The following is a 23,733-nucleotide window of genomic DNA, read 5'->3' on the forward strand; positions in this document are numbered from 1 at the left end:
TTTTAACTTTCTTTATTACTAACCATGTAGACCAGGTGGTGACGTCGTTTGCCTTTAACTGTTGGGCTATACTGACTTCCAGTGACGGCTCGTATGAGGTGGGTGTTAGTCAGTGTATATACACTTCTATACTTGCATTGGTTTTTGCAACAAACCCAAAATGGTTTTTTTTCTAGATCTCATCTCGTATGTTTAAGCTACATCTGAAAAATACTGACTTTTTTTTTTTTTTTTTCCCCATCGTGAAATAGTGACATATGCCTCATTTGGTCTGCCATAGACGAATAGAAATGTTGGAGCCCAAAATTTAATGACTCGAGTTGTTAAATCTAATGTAACAACACCCCAAAATGTAATACCTGGTCAATAATGTAACAATTTAGATGTGATCACACTATTTTTAATATACATTATTTTGTACTGGTGATTGGAGAAGTAGATTCCAGATTTTAGAGAACAGGAGACTAGAAATGACTTTGGCAACAGCAATCATACATAAATACCTTAAACTATATAGCTGTACGTATAAACAAGTAGTCTAAACTTTGAGAAGTCTTTCTTTCAGTGTTATTCAAATTTAAGCAGTTTAAGTCCAAACTATAAATCATTGACTCACTTTATCTTATACAAGATTATTACAATATTAGGGGAAATATGTTTTGCCTTCCTCGTAATGTAATAAGTTTTTAAGTTTTCACCTAAGGGTCTTGTGACATTATAGACCAGTTAATACATCTGTTGTTTTTTTTTCAAAATTGTTTTTAAATTAAATTGTGGGCTCAACGCTTTTGTTACATAATGAACCAGTTCCTACATTTTGGGTTATATTACATTATATTTTATAACAAGTCGGGTTCTTGTTACATTTTGGGTCGTTGATACATATCAGGCTCTGACAAGCCCCCCTTTCCTGTTCCCCTTGGGAACGAGCGTGACTCCTCAACTATGAAGCGTTTTCACCTGAAGTAGGTGGATGAATAAGAGCAAACATTTAAGAGTGAAACTCTTTGTTAAACATGCAGCATTAGTGAGTTTAATCTAACAAAAATTGTACATTTTGACTGAAGTCTTTCAAAGATCACGTCGACAGGCGCTAGTGAGAAGCTTTAAGTGACCCACCTGAAACATTTGTTTTTGATAACTTGGTATCTTGAAAAGACAACAGGCCAATGTCCGGACAAGCTACTTATCATCTGGTATCAAATATGAAGAGATTTGTGCATCGTCTGCATAACACTTGGAGTTAATACAGTGCTCTTTTATTCCTCATATAAAAAAATAGGGATCTGAACACAGAACCTTGTGGAACGCCAGGATTCACACGAGCTGAAGAATCATAGTGGAACCTGCCTCATACAAATGATTTAAAAAGGTTCAGTGCTGATTTATTCATTGGGAATAATGAAGTGGGAGATTCCCAGTTTGATGATGTTCAATGTCATTTTCTTATCAGGGAAATCTGCAATTGCACACTTAAAATTGTGCTTTGACTCTATTATTAACATTTAGGTTTTATCACTGGACTTTACCTTAACTACTTATGGTTGATTTCTGTTTTACATTATTTCTTCAAGAATATTCCATTTTCTATCTCCTCGGGGATGATTAAAGAAATTTTGAAGTAATCATAATGATAAATCAGCAAAAAAAAATAAAAATAGGTGCAGCTGCATTATCAATTACTCCATGCCACTCCATGTAAAAATGATTGCCTTTTGTATAAAGTATTTCGTGATTCATAGTTCATTTCATAATGACAAAAACAATGAAGACAAAGAAACAGGATGCAAATAAAGAAAGGAGGAAAATAATGAAAAGGTACACTACACAATTAATAGAAGAAATTAAAATAGGTTTTAAAAAGAAAACCATCAATAAGAATAACTAAAATAAGGAAATATGGAAGTGAGGCAAAAACCTTAAAGAAGTATTCAAAACAAATATTAGACTTTGGTGAAATAGAAACTAGACGAATAAAATATATTATTTAGTGAGTAAGACAATGGATACATAAAATATGTTACTCTAAACTCACAGTAAGGCTGTATAATGTGGTTTATATGGGCATAAATGAAGGTTATAGGTGTGTGTTTTTTCACTGTAACATTTAGGAATAAACATAGAGAAAGTAAATGGGTGGATGCATGTATGTGTATTCGTGTTTTGGATTTAAATAAGTAAATAATACAACAAAACGCTGGCTACGCCATGGCCCCAAAAACTGAACCAATGAGATCATTTTGACATGAATACGTTTCTGATATTGGTGCATCTTACAGTATTATTGTTATTGTTTTTGATTCAGTATCGTTTCTCCACATTCATCCCTCCATCCTGCAGCATGCGTGCGCACTGAAGACTATGGCATGAAATATGAAACAATCAATTATTCAAAAAGAGGAAAACTGCGCTCTGAAGGACTAAAGCGATGTCTTCTTGGCTGCAGGTGGGAGGAGGAGGAGGAGGCGGAGGAGGAGGTGGGGGCGGATGGATGAGATGACACCGCCTTCCGTTGATGACGCTCGCCATCGGGAGACATTTGGACAGCCTATGTAACCCACATAGCGAGCAACAAATGGTGCGGGGTTCTGTGGCGGGGATGTGATGTAGCTGAGTCTGGAGTTGGGGAGATGTTTGCGCCGTCAGCGCGGCGTTGATGCTCCACTGCAGAGGCTGCCAGCGCGAGGACGCACCGCGCACCGTCATCTGTTGATCGGATTGGAGACAATTAAGGGCATTAACATCATGAGCCGCCGCGGTCCGACGTCCAGGTAAGGCACCGAGGGAGAGATGGGAAGAATCGGCATCTCACGGAGGGGCCGTGCGTGGAGAGGGGGGGTAGGGGTGGGGGTGGTGGTGGGGGGCATCGTATCTCCGCGGTGTTTACGCGATGCAGGTATGGAGCGATTGGTATGCAGATGGACACTTCAGACCAGTATGTTCAGACCCCCCCCCCCCCCCCCCCCCCCCAACAAATGCAGCCTTGCATATGTGTATCTTGTTCTCATCAATGGCGGGGCGACGTGTTCTTCAGCGTGTCTCCTCTCTGGTGCTTGAATGCACCATTTCCAGAGAACACACACACACACACACACACACACACACACACACACACACACACACACACACACACACACACACACACACACACACACACACACACACACACACACACACACACACACACACACATGTCAGCACTGCAGCTCACTCCATTCAGGTTTGGCTGCAGGCACACTGGCTTCACTCGATCCCACTTGTTGGTCCTGTAAAGTCACAATCAGCGTCTCCAGTGGTGTCAGGGGAGACATCCTCACAGCTGCAGGGCTTTATTCCTGTGTATGTTTATATCAAGAAGTCGCTCTCTCTCTCCCCCCACTCTCTCTGTTTTACACACCTCTCTGCAGGGAGTATACAGAATTATCCAAACGCGTCATGGAAAAAGAACCTGAAGCAACATGGTTGCAATTGTTTATCAAGATGAGTCCTAATCAGAGGTGTTTTGCCACATGTCAGGCTGAAATACCAGGAGGGACATATGAGGCTGCTCCTCTCTGACTGGAACAATCCAATATATTATTACAGGGTATTCTATAATTTCATATGGCATTTATTTGTGTGGGCAATGAACAGACGCCCTTATACCTCCTGATTTCCACCAGGGCCACAAAAATCTCATCCTTTCCACCAGAAGGCCAAATTGTAATGGATTGTTATTACTGGATGATGAGGATTGGAGCTCGTAGCTGAACATCAGGAGCAAAGTGAGTGGCCGTATATTCAGCTCGTGAAATCAAAACGATGCATTTGATGATTTTCACATAAAAATATTAATTTAGTTTCACAACATTTAATGCAATTGATTTGGGGTTCAAATGTTGTTATGCAACCTCCTTCCTTGCCTGACCTTTTTAGGAAAGAGTACTCTTCATGTGACTGTACTGTTTATTCTTCCATTTCAAGATTTTGAGCAAGTGAACTTGTTGAATAGTAACATACCAGTTTGAGAATGATCTGATCAATAAAAAAATTTAAAAATAAAAAAATTAATATATATATTATAATAATAATAATGTTTATATTTTGTATAATGCTTTTCAGGACACTCAAAGACACTTTGCAAGTCAGAAGATAAAAACAGAAACAAACAGATTGAATAAAAAGCAGGTATGAAAACGTAAAGCAGTTGGGCATAAAAAAAGATTTTGAACAGGTGAGATTTAAGAGTGATTTGAATGTGTGGAGGTCAGAGCAGTGTCGGATGGGAAATGGATGAGAGTTAATTAACTGGTCATTTATTAATCATAGCTTTGATCAATCAATCAATCAATCAATGAAATTGGAAAAAAATTTGAGAAGACATATAGGAGTTTAAAAGAAATCGAAAAAATATACAAGATGAAATAGTCAAACGACAAATCGATGTAAAACAGTTGATCAAAATTAACAACAAACAATTAATCAAACACTTAACGAAATTAAATAATCTTCAAATAAATACATCAATATAAATCAAAATAGTTATAATGATATAGGGTTATGGTGGTAGCATGGGATACAACACAGAAAACCCTCATATTGTTGATTATTGTATTCGGCACTAAATAAATAAAGTTGAATTGAATTGAGATGTTGATCACCTGTTAAAATGTTATATTAATCACATGATCAGATAAACGACAGGGATATGATCGTAGTTGTTCCTGACCTGGAGGATGGGATTGTTCCACGGGGATTAAATCTAGGAGCTCCATGAACAGTCAATAACAGGACAATACACTTGTGTTACTCTACATCTTCTATGAGGCGTGGAAACCAAATATTAGCACTGGGTTGTCGGCTCTACTGGTTGGGGTGAGAGGATAGTAAAAGAGAATGATAGGGCAGAGACAGAGAGCAATAAACAGGAAGCAGCAATCACAAAGTTCCAGTTGCAGTCGGAGATCCTGCAGGAAGGTACAGAGACGAGAGGAGGGAAATAAGATCTGTGACATATAAATATCACATCCACCTCTCAGTAACATAGACGGTCAGCTGGAAGCAGAGCCAGAAACAAAACAGGCTGTTAGGTTGATAGAGTGCATGATGGGAGCGCATGAAAAAGCAGGTTTGATTGGACATGATGCAGACGACGAAATAGTGTTTGTGACCCCAAAACGGAATCTCTACCTGCGATGAGATTACGTTATTTCTGGTCATAGTGTGTGACAAAGAGATGTTAGAATAATTTTCCACCTTTGTTACAACTCAAACGCAGTCATGACATTTAATGGGCCAGAGAATCAGAAAAGGGCAAAATGATCCTCATGCACCTTAGGATCAGGAATGCACCAGAATCCACTCATTGCAAAGACATTTGAGGGGACTGTGGGTCAGTTGGACGAGCGGGTTGTCATCCAAACAAAAGGTTGTTGGTGCGATTCCCCAACTATGTATCTCTTGGTAAAATAGTGAACCCAAGGTTTCTTCCAACGATGAATGAATAAATGTGACTGATTGTGCAGAGCCCGACAAGACCGATCGAGCAGACTTTATAGGTAAAGTCAATTTCCCAATTAAATAAAGGATAGAGAGGATTTCCCAACATTCAAACATCAGCTAACATAAGTAAGAATAAAAAGTCTTTTTTTTTTAAAAGAAGTAGCCTGCAGCACAGCCGCAGTCGGAGAACATCTGCATCACCGGGTGGGATTAGAGGAGAGTGTATTGAGCAAAGAGCAGGGTCGAGAACAACAAGGGCAATGCGGCTTCACATCTAGACGAGGAGAACTGGAAAGATGAGAGGAGCGAATCACTGTAATACAGTCCAAATATCGCTAATTTGCGGATGACCCAGTATAATCCACCTTTCTCGCCGTGGCTTCAGTTGATATTTAGGTTAAAGCCAAAGCTGATTTCCATTAAGCGCTGCTCATTGTGTCGATTAAAGAGGCGAGCCGTCCATGGAGCGCCTGGCTCTCAGGAGGGAGACGTTCAGGGCTCCACACGCTCAACATGTGTGGTGTTTATCAGCGTTCAGCATGAGTGATGTCTCCCCGGGCCGGATTCACGGCTGCAGCTCTCCTTTGAGGAGCGCTGAATGTCACCTGGGCTGGAAGGAGCTGCTCGCACCTTCATATCGCTTCCTCCCAGAGTTCCCACCTGCCTGTTTGCCTTTGACACACATTTACTGTCATGTTTGACTTCAGCGTAATCCTATAACTGCTGTCAGGGGCCTCTTTCTCCCCCCCACCCCCCCCCCCCCCCCCCCCCTTAGCTGCTTTGGGAGCCAATCTGCTTAGGAAGAGCTGTCAAGTCATGCACGTGCGCACATGTGTGATCCAGGCAACATGTCACCTTGCTTGTTAAAAGTCACCAAAACTAAGGACCCCCCCCACCCCTCATTGTGCTTTTGTTTTCCAGCCTCAGTCAGTTTTCGCTGGCCCCAATCAGACCCGCTCATATTCGGCCATGTGTGTTTGTATTGGAGTGAAGCTAGGTAGCGCTATCACTTTTAATCGCCGGCTTTGTCGTGTGCAGCTCTGGCTGGAGCTGCTTACTCGAGTTGGTCACATGCCATATGTTTGGCCTGGTCGCATTGGAGACTGTCGGCCTTCGCCTCGCCTCTCCTCCCTCCATCCCCCGACCATTCTAACCCGTTTCTCCGGCTTATGTTGGCTTTAGCATCTGTGCAGTAAATTTAGGGCATAGCTGTCTGCTTGTCTGTCCGGTGGTTTAAAACCACAGAGCCAAGCTGTGATGTTTAGTTGTGTTGGTTTGCCGCGACGTGATTCCATCGCTGCGTGTCCACAATGAAGCTGAGGAGTAGAGAACGAAGGGAGAGGGCAATAGAGGAGAAGGAGGAGGAGGAGGAGGAGGTAGGTAAAAGGTTTATTCTCCTGTTTTACTCGCGTGTAAACTGGGATTTTTTTTCCATATTCTATGTCCTTGGATTCACATGTGTGTTTGATCGCTGTTGGGATTGCTCATTCAGTAACGAAAAAGACACACATTTCTTACGGGATGTAGTCTGATGAAACAACATTTAAACCTCGAGGGAATGATTATTGCTATGTTGGATGTATTTGCAGCATCAAGCACTTGTAAACCGCCTATAGGTCAACGGCAGCTGGGATTGACTCTTGCCCCAGTAACCCCACTGAGTATTATAATATCAGTATGGAGAATGAAAAGAGAGATGCATGCACCATTAAACAGCATATATTCTCTGAAACGTAAATAACACATAGATACACAATGGGTATACATGTGCAATCAAATGTTTAAATCTATTTAGAATATGAGAGGAAATGCCACTTTATATGGAAATTGTTTGATAATATCACGTCAGTTGTTTGATGCTGTTTGAGAGATGATGAAATGTTTAATGGTCCACTTATGTGAAATTACCAAACTTTTGACTTTATTAAAAAAAATAAAATTAATAATAATTGTGTCTCATTCAAGCAAAACTCTGTCTTGCAGGTGAAGTTTGAGGAGAGTGAAATGATTCCAAAGTCAGGAAAATCTCCAGCAGACTCACGGAAAAGTGTCGGTATCCATGAGTTTGCTGCGCTCGCACGGTCCTCCTTGAATGGTGAGAATCGGTTCTTTATTTGTGGTTAAGTCCAGGTTTTAAAACAAAAAACAAAAAAGTTGGGACTTTTCATGTTGAGCATGGATGTCGACCTCTCTGTTTCCAGGTTTATCTCAGGCGGTGAGGGACCATGTGACGAAGCCCACCTCGCTGGCTCAGGGCCGGGTCGCCCACCTGATAGAGTGGAAAGGATGGCCCAAACCTGCAGCTCCTTCACCGGCCGCCCAATCCCAGTTCAGCTCCTACTGCCATCTGACTGAAGGGGAGAAGGAGGCTCGGTTTGCCGCAGGTATTCACGTCTGTTGGCTTCTTTGCGTTATTCATTTATTGAGTTTTTAAATCCTACCACTAATGTACACGTGCCGTGTAACTAGCTGACGCTGGTCGGTTTTTGTGCGGTCATGTGCATCCTCTTAGTTGATTCGATTTAACTCCAGCATCAACTCCTGGCTGATTCCCACCTTCTGTCATTGCACCTAATCCCCTCAAACCCCTGTATGTCAGCGCTTGGCTCCGCCCACCTCGCTGTCTCTTGGGTGGCGGCCTGTCTTGGCAGCAGATGGTGGCCTATTAGACACTCTCCCAAAACACTCCACTGCCCACCAATGGTACAGCAGCTCCCGTTGTTCAGCTGTGACTCATCCTCGCTGGCGCCAGTGTCATCGCTGTAGTTTGATCAAGAGGGAGAGAACGAGAGGGAGGAAAGTGGGCTCCACAGTCACTGTACATCATAGAAAGTCTCAACCTTCACTCCTTCGACGAGCTGACCCTCGCCAGAGAAGCAAGTGTTTTGTCGATTCAGCGGTCCAAAAAAAAATATTGTCACTCTGATGGCTGATTTGTTGGTTTTGTGCACCTTGAAGGTCGGCTGTCCGAACATCAGGTGAATTGATCGGCAGAAACTGAATATAAAGTCCATAATTATGATTTCACAGAAACTGCTCAAAATGAGATTGACTAAATGAATAGATTATATTTTGTAATTTGTTGCAAAAATAAAATGTAGACATGACTCAATCAATCAAAATCAATTCAAGTTGATATTTTGTAAATCTATTTTGCTTTTGACCTTTTTTCCCCATTTCGTTTATATTGTGTTGGCCGATATTTTTTTAAAAGCGCTTGAGCTTGATTAATGTGGTTAATCCAGGGTCGCAGTTCTGCTTCATTCACAAATCAGTTGGATGTCATAGGGACAATATTTTTCCTATTGCTGAGTCCGGATCAGCGAGTATCATCATATTATCACTGTGAACCTGAAAAACCATTGTTTTACTACCGTTAAACAAAGCCCTTCATATCACATTTACTATTTATAAGAAGAAATTTGAATTATTATGACAAAATATTTCCTTTAGCATAAAGTCAGTTACATTAATGAATCCATTGTCCTCTGAAAATGTCGTTATGTTGCATAGGGATGTTCCCCAATAGCAGACAAAGGCACAAACCTTCAGTGTTTTTGTTTTTGTGACTTTCATGGCCACTGAAGGTTCTCAGCTTCGGAAGGAGCTGTGAGGAAGAGCAGTAAATCTGCTTGATACTTTCTGCAACCTGGCCACTAGATGCCACCAATTCTCCCACAATGAGCCTTAAAATGTTTGGAATGCCTCTTTTTTTTTTCTGTGTGGCTGTGACATGAATATGCATCTATATCTATCTACTTAAGTATTTAACCTTTATTTACCCGGTAAGTTTTAAGAACAGATTCTTATTTGCAGTAGAAATCTGGAAAAAAGGCAAAAAACATTAAGGGAGAGGGGAAGAGGCTAATTGTAGTAAAAGTAAAGATTCTTAGCAAACAAATGTAGATTGTTTATGTACAATATATGAAACAAAACTCGGGAGAAATCCAGAAACAGGATCTTAATGCGTCTCCAACCAGTCACATGTGTGGTAATGTTTCATAAAACACCATGAAAGTAAAGTAAAAATGCACAAGATATGAATTGGAGTAAAAACATAGTGCAGCCATCGCTTCATTTCAAAGAATCAAAAGGAAGCGGGTTTGGTAAATTCCAGGACTTGTGCTCCTGCTACAGGAGTGGCTGAGCAGTTTGCCATCGCTGAGGCCAAGCTGCGGGCCTGGGCGTCTATCGACGACGATGAAGAGGAGGACTTCAACGATGAAGACTCCCACGTCAACAGACAGACTCACACCTTGTCCAGCCAGAGCTCAGGTATCCCACATTGCCACCCGTCTGTTCATTTCATCTCACATTCATCACCGTTCATGCATCGTCACTGACGGATCGCCTCATCCTTCCCATCGTCCGTCCGTCTCCAGGTGTTCTGATTCTTTGCTCCTCCCTCAGACGCCGCCATGTGCAATCTCGCCACCGGAGCGCCACTCCAGCCTGAGGTGGATGGTGGTGAGGTGGCGCCTGGCTTCAGTCCGATGGGCTCCAGCAGCAGCAGTCTGCTCTGTGGGGGGCCGCCAAGTCTCAATGACTCCCATTCATCCCAGACCAACTCACCTACTTTACCCAGCGACTGCATGAGTCCATTCCTGGAGGAAGAGGAGGAGGAGGAGGAGAGGCTGGATGGCCTTGAGGAGGAGTTGGCTCCATTGCAGGGCAGTGACGTCTGCATACAGAATAAGCCTGAGTGGAGGCCCCGGTGCAGGAGCAGCAGGTTTGACTCCTGCTACTCCACCTCCCACTCCGAGTCCCCCGGGGAGGAGGATGAGGAGGACGAGGAGGAAGAAGGCAGCGTGTTCCACGAGGTCCGTGTTTGGCACTGCAGCTCGAGGAGCTTCTTCTCCGACCGGGCGTCCTCCGGCGTGGCGTCGTTCGACGAAGAGGAGGAGAGGGATGACGTAGAGGAGAAGAAGGAGAAGGAGGAGGAGAAGGAGTATTTGATGTGATGTGTCGTCCATCTTTATGTCTCTTCGGGTCTGTGTTGATTCAGGATATGGACATCATCTATTCTCCACATGCTGTAACCCCCCCCCCCCCCCCCCCCCCCCCCCCCCACACCTGCTGCCTTCTGTCTCTCATCCTTCAGGCCTTTCACACTCCGATCTCACTCCACTGTTTTGCGCTGCTGTAAACGGTATCTATGTTGGAGCGCTCCACCAGATTGTAAAGCTGTTGTTCAAACTGAGTTTTGTACATTTTCTGTGACGAGTCATGTGTTGCTATTGCTATTGGTTTTTCTATGGATATTTTGTAGTGTCTCTGTTTATTTTCTGGGTCAGGCTGTGTCATGTGGGTTGGGCTATGTTTGATATTGAAAGTATCAATGTCTTGCATATATAAATATGGATTTTTTGAAAGAACATTACCAGTTGTTGGTTGTTGTTTTTTTTTGTTCTGCCCACAAACAAAGACACATATTCATTGATAAACTAACAAAAAGCACAATTTCCCATTTCTGAGAGGGAGCCAAGAGATAAAGGTGACATTGTCGAATAAACTACAGCAACAAACTAACTTTCTTAATTGTTGTGTGAATTATTTAATGTCCCATATGATGTACATGAGGTCACCCCCCCCCCCCCCCCGCCACCAAAATGACACAAGAAAGAAACACAACCATCGCCTATCCTTTAAATCTCTCTCTTTAAATTTAATCATTCACTCATGTACAAAAACAATTTTATGTCCTCTGAAAAATAACAATGGCTGTTGATCTCAAATGCATAATTCTCCTATGTACAGTATAGCATGTACGCAACTCTCATCCATATATTTTCATATGTACAAAGCATATACAGGCCAGTGCCATATAAAGGGAGATACTACAGACTTATTGCTTAACTAGATACGCTGCAAATGAGCTTAATACACTCTCTACGTTTAACTCCTTATATCTTATATGGCAAGCACTACTTCACATTCTCTATGCAAACAAAAAGGCAGGATGTCAAGAAATTGTTGCAATATGTGTTTACATGGACGTAAAGACAAACAAAAGAAAGGGCTGGTGTGCTGCAGTGACATCACATAAGATTGACATATGGCTCAAACTGGCGCATGAAGCGAAAGTACTTGCATCCATTTGAAGGTTGTAACAAGGAGTCACACATGTGTACTTTGCTCTACAAAGTGATTTTGGACTTGTGGGGATCACGGGGCTTCATATAGTAGTTACATTTCTCAACAGTTTGCATGAGAGGTCGGTTAAATGTACTCTTGTCATAAAGATAACATATCACGGTGTAAATGTCTACAGGCTGCATCCAGTACAGTGTATTTGCTTTTGTGTGTGTGTGTGTGTGTGTGCTCTGTACCACAGCCGTGTTATGCCAAGTCCTGTGTGAGTACTAAGAACTGGATCACTTTCCAAAGTGTGCAGTAGGAAACCTAATAATGATGTATGAAATTACAATGGAAAAACTAAAACGGACCACAATATAATGTTTGTAGCAGAATTTAATTCCAAAGTGTCTGGACTGACTTGAAAAAAAAAAATAAAAAAAAAGAAAGAAAGGGAGGAGATGCAGTTATTTGGAGTAGCAAAACTCTTCATCCCCTGCTGTGTTAATCCCAAAGCCCTCCCCTCATTTTGCGAGTACAAGAATAAAATGGTATTACACAAATATTTAAGACAGTGTGAGTTCATTAGACTATATTTCATTCATGTTGCACTCTTGGTTGAATTAAGCAGTAAAATCCGGGGCACCACCAACCTCAACACTCACAGAACACGCAGTGTCGGGGCCTCATGTCGCAAAAAAACCCCATTAAAAACCTAAAAGCATCACAGTCTGTAAAGTCCCAATATGTCACTCACAGGGCAAGTGAAGCCAAGTGAAATCAGGTGAGTTTGCGAAACGAGAAAGTAAGCAAGCATGTCAGAGCTGGAGAGAATCAAATGCAAACTAATAAAAACAACTGAATTATTAAAAAGTCAAATTTCACTGGAGGATGGTCTGAGGGTGATGGAGAGTATTATGCACGCACGTAAAGCGCGTAAAGCGTCCTAATAATGGTTTTGTTTGGTGGTACATAATACATGAACGTACCACCTGAGCAAACGTTCTGAGAATGACTCAAATATTGTTTTTCACAATAATATATAAAAACACGGAAGCAGCACTTAGTGGAAATCAATGTTTTGTGTCGTCATCAAAACGTTTGGCCATGGCAGTACCTCACATGGAAGACAACAGCCATCAACTACCCGGTTCGGACCATACCAAGGGGAGATTATTACTTCATTTGGTATTACATGTATATCTGTAACTGTATTCTGTAAATATTTATTCACATTAATGTTCTGTTCCCAACACAGACACACACGCCGATGGTTGGGGCCATTAGTTCATAAACAATGAAGGGAATCTGCTGTTCTAACATCGACCTGCTTTATTGTTGCCCGGCGAGATTTCACTCTGGTAAAAACTGTGAAGGTGCTTTTATTAATGTAAATCCCCCCCCCCCCAAAAAAAAGTGTAAATCTGTGGCTGTCGCAGCTCATTTTCTCCCACCATCACACTGAAGGGTGCTTCATTCCTGCTGGTTTCATCCTGTTTGCAAGAGCTAACGACCAGCAAATCCCTACAGATGGATTCACACTGCAGCCAACATGCTGCTGAAGATCCATTTACTTCCAGCAGCAGCGGCTATTAACAGCTCTCTTTGTCTCATTTCTTTCATTTCAATATTTGTGGGTGAATTTGTTCTGTTCGCATCTTGTGTGCGCTGTGAAATGACAATAAAAGGTAATCTTGAAAACTCAACTCGGGAGTAATAGAGTGAGAGAGTAAAGCCTCTTATAGCACTTGACTGTGACAACTTTGTGACTAGATGGAGACAGAAAAATACAGAGAGAAATACACAAATTGTGTAACGGGTGAGCAGATAAGCTTTGCAATGTTTGTAAACCTTCCAAAAAAAACCAACAATAACAGAATGATAAACTTTTGACAGTTTCTGGGAAGAGGAAAAACTGGAAATTTGCATTGTTTAGTAGTACAAGATAATCAAATTATCAATAATCTAATAATGTAATATAACATGTTGAATTGAAAAACTAAATATGTATATGTAAGTATCTAGAAAATATTCTACCTCCTTTATAAAATCTCTCATAAAGTTTTTTGTTTTAACTTTGACTCAAAAGAAATTGATGCATTCATTTGAATTATGGAAATTAGCCACAGATTTACTTGGAATCACATTGAGTTGGTACTTTACATGTCCTATAACTTCAGACTGTGGATTAAAATGTATTCGCAAATTGCTCAAGACATTCAGCTGATAAAATAATTCCTTTTTGGAGCTTGTGATGCAAAGGATACAAGAATACCGGACAAAAGTCACATAACGCTTATAAGAGACGATAGACGATTCTCGACTGTGGGTCCAATAACAGTTTGTACTGAAAATGCAGAAGCTGCTGGCTGAATGTTTTCATGTAAACTAAACGGAGGCGAGTAAAATCCACAACAACCATCAGACTCTTTCACTTCCAAAAATATTGTGCAAATTCATTGAACATTCCTGTAAATGTCTCAAGACGGGAGTGTGAATGCGAATGGATGAATGTGACGAGCAGTCTAAAGCGCGTTCAAGTGCGGAAACTGTGAAATAAACTACATGAACACCGCCCATTTACCATTTAGGAGACCAGACCTGTGCTTGCTTCGATGTGTCTGCTGGCTTTATACGTACATTACGGTTTGTGACTTTGGGACTATTTCCTGAAAACTTTCCATCAGTCATGCAAAACTTGGCATAACACCTGAATCGTTCTGTAACTGGGAGCCCAAAATAATGTTTGTTTTTTTTACCCCCCCCCCCCCCCCCCCCCCCCATCATGCTAGAAACACATTAACACTGCAACATTGACAAAAGCAGAGGATGTGGAGGCAGTTTCAAATGACGACGCCGTCGCCGAGTCTACATTGCCCTTATTGAATCAGCCCCTGCAAAGCCAACGAGGCTACATGTGCAGTAAATTATATTCATGGTAATTACAATGTGCTTCTCTGGTATTTAGAGCCCTGTACTAAGCCTGGCGGACCTTTGGAAGCTGCCTTTGTTATATTGTGTGAATAGATCCCAGCTCGCAGAGGGTTTGGTGTGTGCGGCACGAGTGCTGAAGTTGAAGAGTGAAGTCATGAAACGCTGCGACACGAGGGACAGCAAAGTGCTCTAAACCTCACCCTTTACTGCACTGACGGAGATTTATTGCATATCAGCCAACGCATAAACCAACACCATGACATCTTAGAATAATAAGCCATTTATTCTGGCCTGCTGATATATTGGTCCAGTGGTAGCGATTACTATAGGTAGTTTTTAGAGTGTATACCATCATGTGCTCATTTGAACAAATCGTCTGTGCTATCTTTATTATTTGCTCCTCTTTTTCCATTCCCACCGTGTGCCTCATGATGTGTCCTGGTAATGTTTTTTTTTTATTTGGTGTTGTGGGACGCTGATTTGGTATGTATAGTCAAAATAATTGAAGTGGTTGAACAATGTTCCGAGTGTGGGAGGGAAGGTCTCTCTTGCACACAAGCAAACACATGCAGATGTACATAAAGGATGAAGCTGGTGCTGTTCTGCATGTTCTTATTGTCAACGCAACTTTGCAAAAACATTACCTGTTGTCTCGGCCAAAGCCTGTACTTGAGGTTCTGAGTTTGGAGTACTGCAGGGATCACAACAACTCCCACTATAAAGTATTTGTGAAGAAATTCATTTTGATACACCGAGTTTTTCCCCTCTGTAATTACATTCTACTCCTCAATGCGATTGTTTTAAGTGAAGTTAATAAAAGGCTGTCGCAACTCACTATCTAATCTCAGGCATCAACTTAAGGCCCCTTGATGTTTTTCACTCACACACAAAAAAGATTTTTGTTGGGATTTATAGGCAGTCATCATATACTAGTATTTATATACAGCATGCAACCATTGCACCTGTTCTTATATAACTGAGATTTCTCTTTATAATATGCCTTTTCTCTAGCTAAACGTTAACTTCTTTAAATCTTAGGATAAAAAATAAATAAAATGGGCCCCCCAAAAAAAGTGTATTGGAATAAACCACTCAAAAAGCTGCATTATTAACCATGAATCGCTTATCTAAAGTGAAGACTTAATGAGTGGGTATAGTAATTTACTTTAAATGAGGGCTGCTATCGATCATCTCGCAAAACCTGCAGCTATAAAAAGTTTACAACAAATTCTTCACTTTTTGCTTTTTTGCTAAAAATGGGCTGCTTTAGGAGTCCCTCTTTTCACGCTGGGTATTGGTAATATTTGTCCTGTAAATACTCACTAGAGTAAGAAAACGAATCAATCCACAGCTGAAAAGACTCAAACAAACAGGGTCTTGTTTGAGAAAGATTAAAAAAACAACAGTGGCCAGCTGTTTGAGGAAATTACTTGGCTCTTTGTTTTTAATACCGCCATAATGACCCCGAAAATCCCACCCAAATGTCTATTGAGCATCTGTTCTCACCCTTTTTATGACTCTAAACTCTTAATTTGCTTAGCTGTCATGAAAGTGAAAGTTTGAAGTCATTTTTCTACAGGGGAACTACAATCTCTATTCAAATTTGCAGCCAGTATGGGTTCAAACGTGCTTCATATAATGAAGAGATTAACAAAAACCTCCTGCGGTGACGACTGAGCAGACCCCATCTGCTTGACGAGCATCATGTGATATGATCAAAACCCCCAAAACTGCTTCTAAATTAAACATATGGTGAGAATTTTGTTTCCAAAGTGAGGAATGAACGATCACACTCCATCAAAGATACTCACTCTTAAGGACGCTCAGCACCGGCACTGCAACAGGGTGACATTACCTACACAATGCGCCACAGTAATAATAGCGAGGAAGGACATTCTGCCTTTTTTTTTTTTTTTTAAGGGCATGTTTTATATTCTGGGGCTCCATCAGTGAAGCCTTCTAGGTTATTAAATGTTGTGGCCTTGTGTGGATCCAGTTACCCCAAGGCAAGGCAATATTTGATAATACAGCTTCATTTAATAAGGACATTGAAGGCTGTAATGCTGTAAATACTATCAAAAATAAGGCAAATAGCAATTGAGTCTTGAAGTCTGAGGTTACATCTGTAGTGGCTGATGCAACCTCCTGCCTCAGGCAAGAAGGAGAAGCTGCGGCAGCCTTTCCTTTTCAATTACACTTTTTTTTACTTCTTCAGTCTTAAATAAAAAATAAAATAAGAAAATAAAAAGATTTCTGTATTTGGATTTTGGACGTGTAAAGATTTCTGTCCTCAGTTGGACCCATAAAGCCACAAACAGGACAGTCAGGAAAGAGTTGAATTGGATCTTTTAGACAGATGTGTTGACCATAAAATAAAACCAGCTTGATCCTTTTAACATTCATGTACACACACACACACACACACACACACACACACACACACACACACACACACACACACACACACACACACACACACACACACACACACACACACACACACACACACACACCCACACACACACACACACACACACACACACACACACACACACACACACACACACACACCACAACAACGGTAGAAACACGTGTATCTAGGCTGGAGTTGGAGGTGAGTCTGACCTCTACATATGTAAGAAATGTCAACATTCATGAGGTGACAGCGTGGATCGGATCAGTCTGATGGATCCTTGGTGTGAGCGGGCCCACCCTCGCCCTCAGGTTCTGACTGGTCCTTGTTGAGAGACGGACTCCCCTGCCCCTGCTCCATTTCGTCCGGCTCGGGGGACTGTGTGGGGGGGTCAAAGTCGCAGGCAAGCTCCGACTCCTCAGTGTGGGAGGGGCTGCAGTCAAAAGTGAAGTCTGTTGGGTCCTCTGTGAACGAGGGGCTCTCCTGCAGAACCAGGTCCGACGACTGATTGGCCACCTCGCCGGAGCCGGCCTCCGACACCAAACTGGTTTGGTCTGAGAAGGTGACGGGGATCTCTTTGTACTGGAGATCTGGCTGGTCCTTCACATCCGGAGGGTTTGGTTCCCGCGGTAAAGACAGCCCCCTGTGGCGGATACACAGCTTGTGTAGTTCTGTTACCTCAGAAACGCTTGTGCTGTTCCCACTGTCTCGGAAACTGGCCAGTGGAGGGCGCACTTTCACTCCCGTCACTGTCACTGAGCCCTCGATGGCCTTACGCAGCTTTAGGGACGGCCAGAAAGAGGCAGGAATCAAATCCCAGGAGAGTTAGAAAGGAAAAAAGAGACAGAGAAGGTGGGGATTAATGAGCACATACATAAAACATCACTTTTTTTTCAGGCTTTAACAATTCAAAGACTAACACACACACACACACACACACACACACACACACACACACACACACACACACACACACACACACACACACACACACACACACACACACACACACACACACACACACACACACACACACACACACACACACACACACACCTCTTTGAGAGAGACCACTCCAACCAGCCGTCCCATGCTGGTCACATAGGCGTGATCCAGGCCCAGCAGGGAGAAGATAGTGTGAGTCTGAGGAAGAAGAGGAGGAGGAAGAGGAGGATGAGAGGTCGGTCATGGCCTGAATACAAACTCAGAGGGGGTTTGATTTGCATTCAGGATCTGGGTTATGTAAACCCCAAACGGTGGAGGGAGACTGCATCCACTCTGTGACTTGGGAGATGGTCACTGTGTCGGGAGTCACTAATTCAGATCATCACCTCACAGCTTGTTGCCTTTCATAACCTTTGTGACGTGCACAGATAATTAGAAAACACCATCTGTGTGGCAAAATGTCCTGAGAGTTTGGGACAATGTTTACAGTGTAAATATAACCAGGATGCAAATATGTCCATTTATTTAAAAATCCATATCTTTTTTGAAAATTCACACAAGCAAGGAATGCTGGAAAATGCTGAATAAACAGCGATCTGACTTTTGTGATTCTGTTACGACCAACAAATTGAAAATCATCAGCTAATTTTTATGGGGAAATAGTTGCTGCAAATAAAAGGGAATTAGTTCATTGGGAATTTAACTCTTGCGTAACTTTTTTCGTCGCCATTTGCGGCTGTCTGATTATTGTTCAGATAGCTGTATTACTGTTGCCGTGGCACTAGTTCACTCATTAAGTTCAGCCGCAGGTACAGTCGTAAGTTGATTCTAAATTTGGATGTTCGCCATTCTGAAAGAATAACCAAGTTCTGATCTCATGACATGCCGACAGTGATTATAAACGCAGGCCAACAAAATACTAATACATCAGGGCTCCTGTGGGTGCATGTCAATGGTGCTTGACGTATAGTGGTACATCTTTTTTCATGTTACAATCAGACTGACTTAGTCTCGGATTCATTTCAAAGCAAAAACCGCTTCAGATAATGCTGAAGCTGACGTTGAGCTGAATGAGCAGAGTGAGGAGAGACGGCGGCTTTCAAAATGTTTCTCACAAGACAAAACTAACAAACTCAGCGAAGCTCCAGTGACGATGTTGCTCATTTCAAAATAGGAACCGGTAATTGGAGGATTACCGTTAAAAGGAATGGTCGCATCTTTCAAAACTAGAAAAAATTATTATTTTTTTAAAATCGAACTAGAAATTCTGAATAAACTACGTAGGTAAAAATAAATACAGCACAAAGTTTAAATAGTCCTAAAAAAGTACGGGGGGTTACGGCGTCTCTTCGAAGGACATTTCTCGCGGCTATTTCCGGAGATCCTCACGTCAAGCAATTCTCATGGAGGGGAAAAGTGTTGCTGCTCTGAATGTACTGCTTGTTCAGTATTATCCACTCTGCTGACACTCAGACGGATGCTGGTCCTCCTTTTCACAGACATTACTCTGAACAGGTGCCTTATCTCTACAATGGGGCTTCCTTTCTCTCTTTGAGCCTGGTCGCGGAGTGCGCCCATCGCGTTTTGTCTGTGTTGTACCTTATGCAGGGACGTTTGCTCCACCAGCTGGAAGGGGGCGGGGTCAATCTTGCAGTTCTTGAACTCCACCGGCTCGTCGAGCTGCTGCTCCTCCCACTCTGCTATCTGTAGCGGGAGAAAAATAAATAAATCAATAAATTGCATGGCAGTCAGAAGTAACCAAATCTGAGTGTCGACACTCATTTGGTTTACATACGCTTAGTGCAGGTCTTACATCTGAAGGGGTCATGCAATCTTCTACTTCAGATGAGTCCTGAAAAGAAAAAAAAAAGAAAAATTGTTAGTCTGATTAACTCACAAGGTAGGACTTGAGCACCAAACCACCACATCAGATTGTATGTTGTATACAGAGAGCCAATCTGGTGTGAGGGTACTTGGTGGAATGAACGTGAACCTCCCCCCAACTTCCACCAAACAAATGAAATATAAAGCTTCATGACCTCTGCGGACAGGTATAAATGTAGGACCACCAGCCTAACATGGTCGTGGTCCAGCGTTTAGGTGACAAACCAGCTATGACCCTTCGAGACATGGACTCCATTGGACATCTGAAGGTGTCCCGTGTTGTTTGACACCACGATGTTCAGCAGATTGTTTAACTCTTGGCCTCGTTAGTCCAGCATATCCTACAAACGCTCGACTGGACTGAGATCTGGGGAATTTGGAGGTCAAGTTCACACCTCAAACTTGTTGTTCACTTGTGCAACAATACTTCAGGAGGTGACAAAATCAAAGTAAAGCCCAAATGTTTTGGTCCATCCTTGGGCTTTAAATAGGCTTCATCAGGCGGGGACATCTGTTTCACTGCTGCACAAAACCATAGTCGGATCTTTCAGTGGTGGATGGTGGTCAGCATGGAGCCCCTGATTGAGCCCCTGACACTGCAGCCCCATATTCCAACAAACTGTGTATCCTGACCTCTTTTTAACAGAACCAATGGTTCTGTTAAAATCTTGTTTGTTGGACAGGACCGCATGTACCACCCTTCGTTCTCCACATGCTTCAGTGGGCCATGGCCTTCATAGCTCTTCCTTGGACCACTTTTGATAGATACTGACCACTGTATACAGAGGACTCGATCAAACAAACTGAAATCCTCACGGTTCTCCACTTTTCTGCTTCTTACACATCAACATTTAGGACACGAAGCCCACCTGCAGCCCAAAGCGGTCATAATGTTATGGCTGATCAGTGTAGACATTCAGATACAAAGCAAATGTTTCTTTATTCATCAGCAACCCAGAACATGGTACAAACCACGGAGTAAACACACAGGAAAATAAGACAGTAACAGGTACGAGCTTCAGCAACAGTTTAGAGTCGAGTTGACAAACAGTTGACAGTGACGTTAAACCTGCCCACCTCACACACACACCAACACACGCACACACACACACACACACACTTCATCTCGCTCTCTCCGCAAAGCTACTCTGACGCCTCGATGTGTGTACCACAAATATTTTGGTCCAGCACTCACTACGTGTGTGTCGCAAGGCAACGGTTACTAGGCAACAGTCTCTAGGCGGCAGACAATCTTACCGCCATGGAGATCCTCACTCGTTTGGGCTTGGGCTTTCTCTTTTCAGGAGGAGCCGGCCCAGCCGAGCTCTTCCGACCGGGGAGAGAAGGCATCAACACAGCACAACATTAACATCAGCATCAGTGAAAGTGGACAGTTCTGAGCCCCCTCGGCATGGCGCAACATTGGATCCCGGTCTGACTTCTGCTGGGAGAAGTCTTTGCAGTGTGAACACAATGTTGCTGAAAGGGTATAATTACTACACCACGGATGAAGGTGAGGGCACAGAATCTGTACAAGTGTTCATACAACACTCGATGGAAGGAGATGCACTGCCAGAAAAAGAAGGACTTGAACATCTTATACTTCAGCATTCTTGTTAGGATCGTCGTCGGCATATCGCACCATTGCTGGTCTCTTAAGCAACTTTAATTCTAAGAATCCATGATATCATTTTGAATCAGTTCCTGTTCTTCACTGAAATACCAGCTGCTACATGACCAGGGCTGAAATAGTGCAGTGAAAACCTTACTGAACATCACACTTCTGAAAGCTTTTAACCTCTGAAATGCAGCCGTAGCTAATAACATTAAAAGGTTGCAACAGATCCAGTGATAATCTCATCAGTTCTACCTCCCCCCCCCCCAGCAAGTATTTGCTGTGGAAAGAAGCAACAATCACAGAAGATTAGCAGAAGTCAGATTAGCAGAACTTTCCTCCTCTGACAATTCTGGATTAGCTTCATATTCCATGCAGGTTTAAGCTTGGTTCTTCTTTACGTTTTAGGACATGAAGGCTTTGCATTAAAAAAAAAAAAGAAAAAAAAAAAGGTATGAGGCTGAAAAAGTCCTGTTTCACATAAATTAACCAGGAAGCAAACAAGCTCCTCAGTTTAATGGTACAATGTGTGTGACTAGATCTGATGCAGGGTCAATATTAGTGATGCACTCATGTACATGTAACACTAATGCACTTCACACACTTTGATTTAAGGAAAATCCTTTGAGATGCTGCTGATTTTAGAGAACACAACCCAGAGTGCAGAGTTTACAATATGCAGGCACTTGATTAATTGTATAAAATCAAGCTCAATAAGTCATTACATTTTTTTTTTAACGTGTGTATATGAAAAGTTGGTTTAGAGAAACAGTCACCACCAAGAAAATACTTCTATATATACACACACTTTGAAACGACTGAGCTTCACATTGACGCAAAATGTTTAAATTTTTAAATATCATTAACTCATTTTAAAGGATCTTAATAACTCTGGACATACGCTGTTGGAGTTACGATCCAGAGAGCAAAAAGCCTAATTAATTTCCTCTGGTGTAGCCTGTAGTTTAGTTTTAGTCGCTTGCTTTTAAACTCAAGAAGAACTTGTTTACGGCTGTTTGTTTACAGTAAACGTGCTGAAGAAATAAGGTTAACTTGAAGATAGAAGAGGGTGAAAACAAGCTGGGAAGCTATAGAAGAACAGCTTGTGTTCACACAATAAAAATACATTCCCCGCATCATACATTGCAGTAAAAAGGCTTTCCTGCCACATTTATCCATGTTCTCAGTTTTGTGGGTTTGATCAATGTCTGGCTGCCCAAAAACATTTTCCCGCAGTCGACTGAACACCATCGCCGCTTCAAACGTAACAGAAAGAAACGCTAAAATGTAGGATGTTCAAACACGTTTGACTGGCAGTGGATGTGCGGCGCGGTGAGGGTGCAATGACTCACACAAGTTTCAAGAGGAGAAAAAATAAAAAAGCGAAGACCACAGCATGAGATCACACAGGAAAGCCCTGCTGCTGCCTGTGGCTGAATCCGGCCTGTCAGCGGCAGGAGGACGACGAGGTGGACGGTGTATGCGTGGACTCAGAGCGAGCACACACACCCTCCCATACGGCACACGTCACACTCCGCAGCACACTCACATTAAATCCAATGTTTCAGGGTTTTTTTTATTTTTTCAGGCTCACCTCTAGCAGCTCTTGGTCTTGGTCAGCACAGGAGAGGGTCTGAGAACCTCGGGGAGGGGGGAAGAAAAAGAGGTTTTCTTTTTAATAAATCTGGTGTTGAATCCTGACCTTATCAAATCAATGTGTTTGTAGGATCCCACCCATTTAACCCTTATTTAACCCTTTTATTATCATTAAAATGAGTCTCTTGCGCAGATCTGATTTTAACGTCGTTACGTTTACCAACAGGATTAAGCCTTGTCTCTCCGGTGTCAACATCACAATTGGGATCAGATATGATCGTTTATTTTGTGGTTTTTCAGACTTAAGCCACAACAAGAGCAAATATTCAGGCACCCTGTTTATTTTCCTTCATCCTAAATGCATCACTACAGTCGGTGTTATCCCGTCTCTAAACACATCACTTAAAGAAACACGGGGATGAAACCAGCAATGAATTCATTCAGATTCAGTGGAGAATTAGTTCTCCACGATGGAGACTTTTATAGGTGAAAATTGGGTCTTGGAAATGATTCAATGATATTATGTATGATAGATGATAGGATATATAAAGTCTTTGTGATTTTCTTTTTAGAGATCATCCCAACATTTTTAGTACCAAGGGTGGTTGAGACCCATTTTATTACACATTCCTAACTGATTGAAAGCTAAAGGCGACTTCATTTTGGTGTACAGGACATCAGGATCATGTTTGCAGGGTGTTTGAAATCTTTTATATTTGCTTGCAATTCTAGTAAAATGCTCTTTTCCTCAGATTGGTGAACCTCTGCTTTGCTTTACTTCTGACAGACT

The 23,733-nt window shown here is 42.1% G+C and overlaps 2 protein-coding genes across 2 annotated transcripts in view; one reads left to right on the forward strand and one right to left on the reverse strand.

Annotated features, from left to right (window-relative positions):
- Positions 1-2,514: 2,514 nt before the first annotated feature.
- On the forward strand, positions 2,515-11,008 carry fam131aa (family with sequence similarity 131 member Aa). The gene is made up of 5 exons (XM_080473278.1): positions 2,515-2,771; positions 7,465-7,576; positions 7,683-7,865; positions 9,619-9,756; positions 9,892-11,008. Exons 2-5 carry the CDS (start codon positions 7,486-7,488, stop codon positions 10,440-10,442), a joined length of 963 nt encoding a protein of 320 aa, XP_080329404.1. The 5' UTR covers positions 2,515-2,771; positions 7,465-7,485; the 3' UTR covers positions 10,443-11,008.
- A 6,159-nt stretch (positions 11,009-17,167) lies between these two features.
- Positions 17,168-23,733, reverse strand: part of clcn2a (chloride channel, voltage-sensitive 2a) — a gene marked incomplete at both ends in the record, with an annotated part of 62,135 nt that continues 55,569 nt past the window's right edge. Inside the window, 6 exons of the mRNA XM_080464570.1 lie at positions 17,168-17,683; positions 17,960-18,046; positions 19,448-19,552; positions 19,662-19,700; positions 20,990-21,058; positions 22,942-22,988. Coding sequence (XP_080320696.1) covers positions 17,168-17,683; positions 17,960-18,046; positions 19,448-19,552; positions 19,662-19,700; positions 20,990-21,058; positions 22,942-22,988 — 863 coding nt within the window. The remainder of the gene's footprint in view (positions 17,684-17,959; positions 18,047-19,447; positions 19,553-19,661; positions 19,701-20,989; positions 21,059-22,941; positions 22,989-23,733) is intronic.

The sequence above is a fragment of the Lipophrys pholis genome (genome assembly GCF_963383615.2).
Source record: "Lipophrys pholis genome assembly, chromosome: 1".
Taxonomy (NCBI): domain Eukaryota; kingdom Metazoa; phylum Chordata; class Actinopteri; order Blenniiformes; family Blenniidae; genus Lipophrys; species Lipophrys pholis.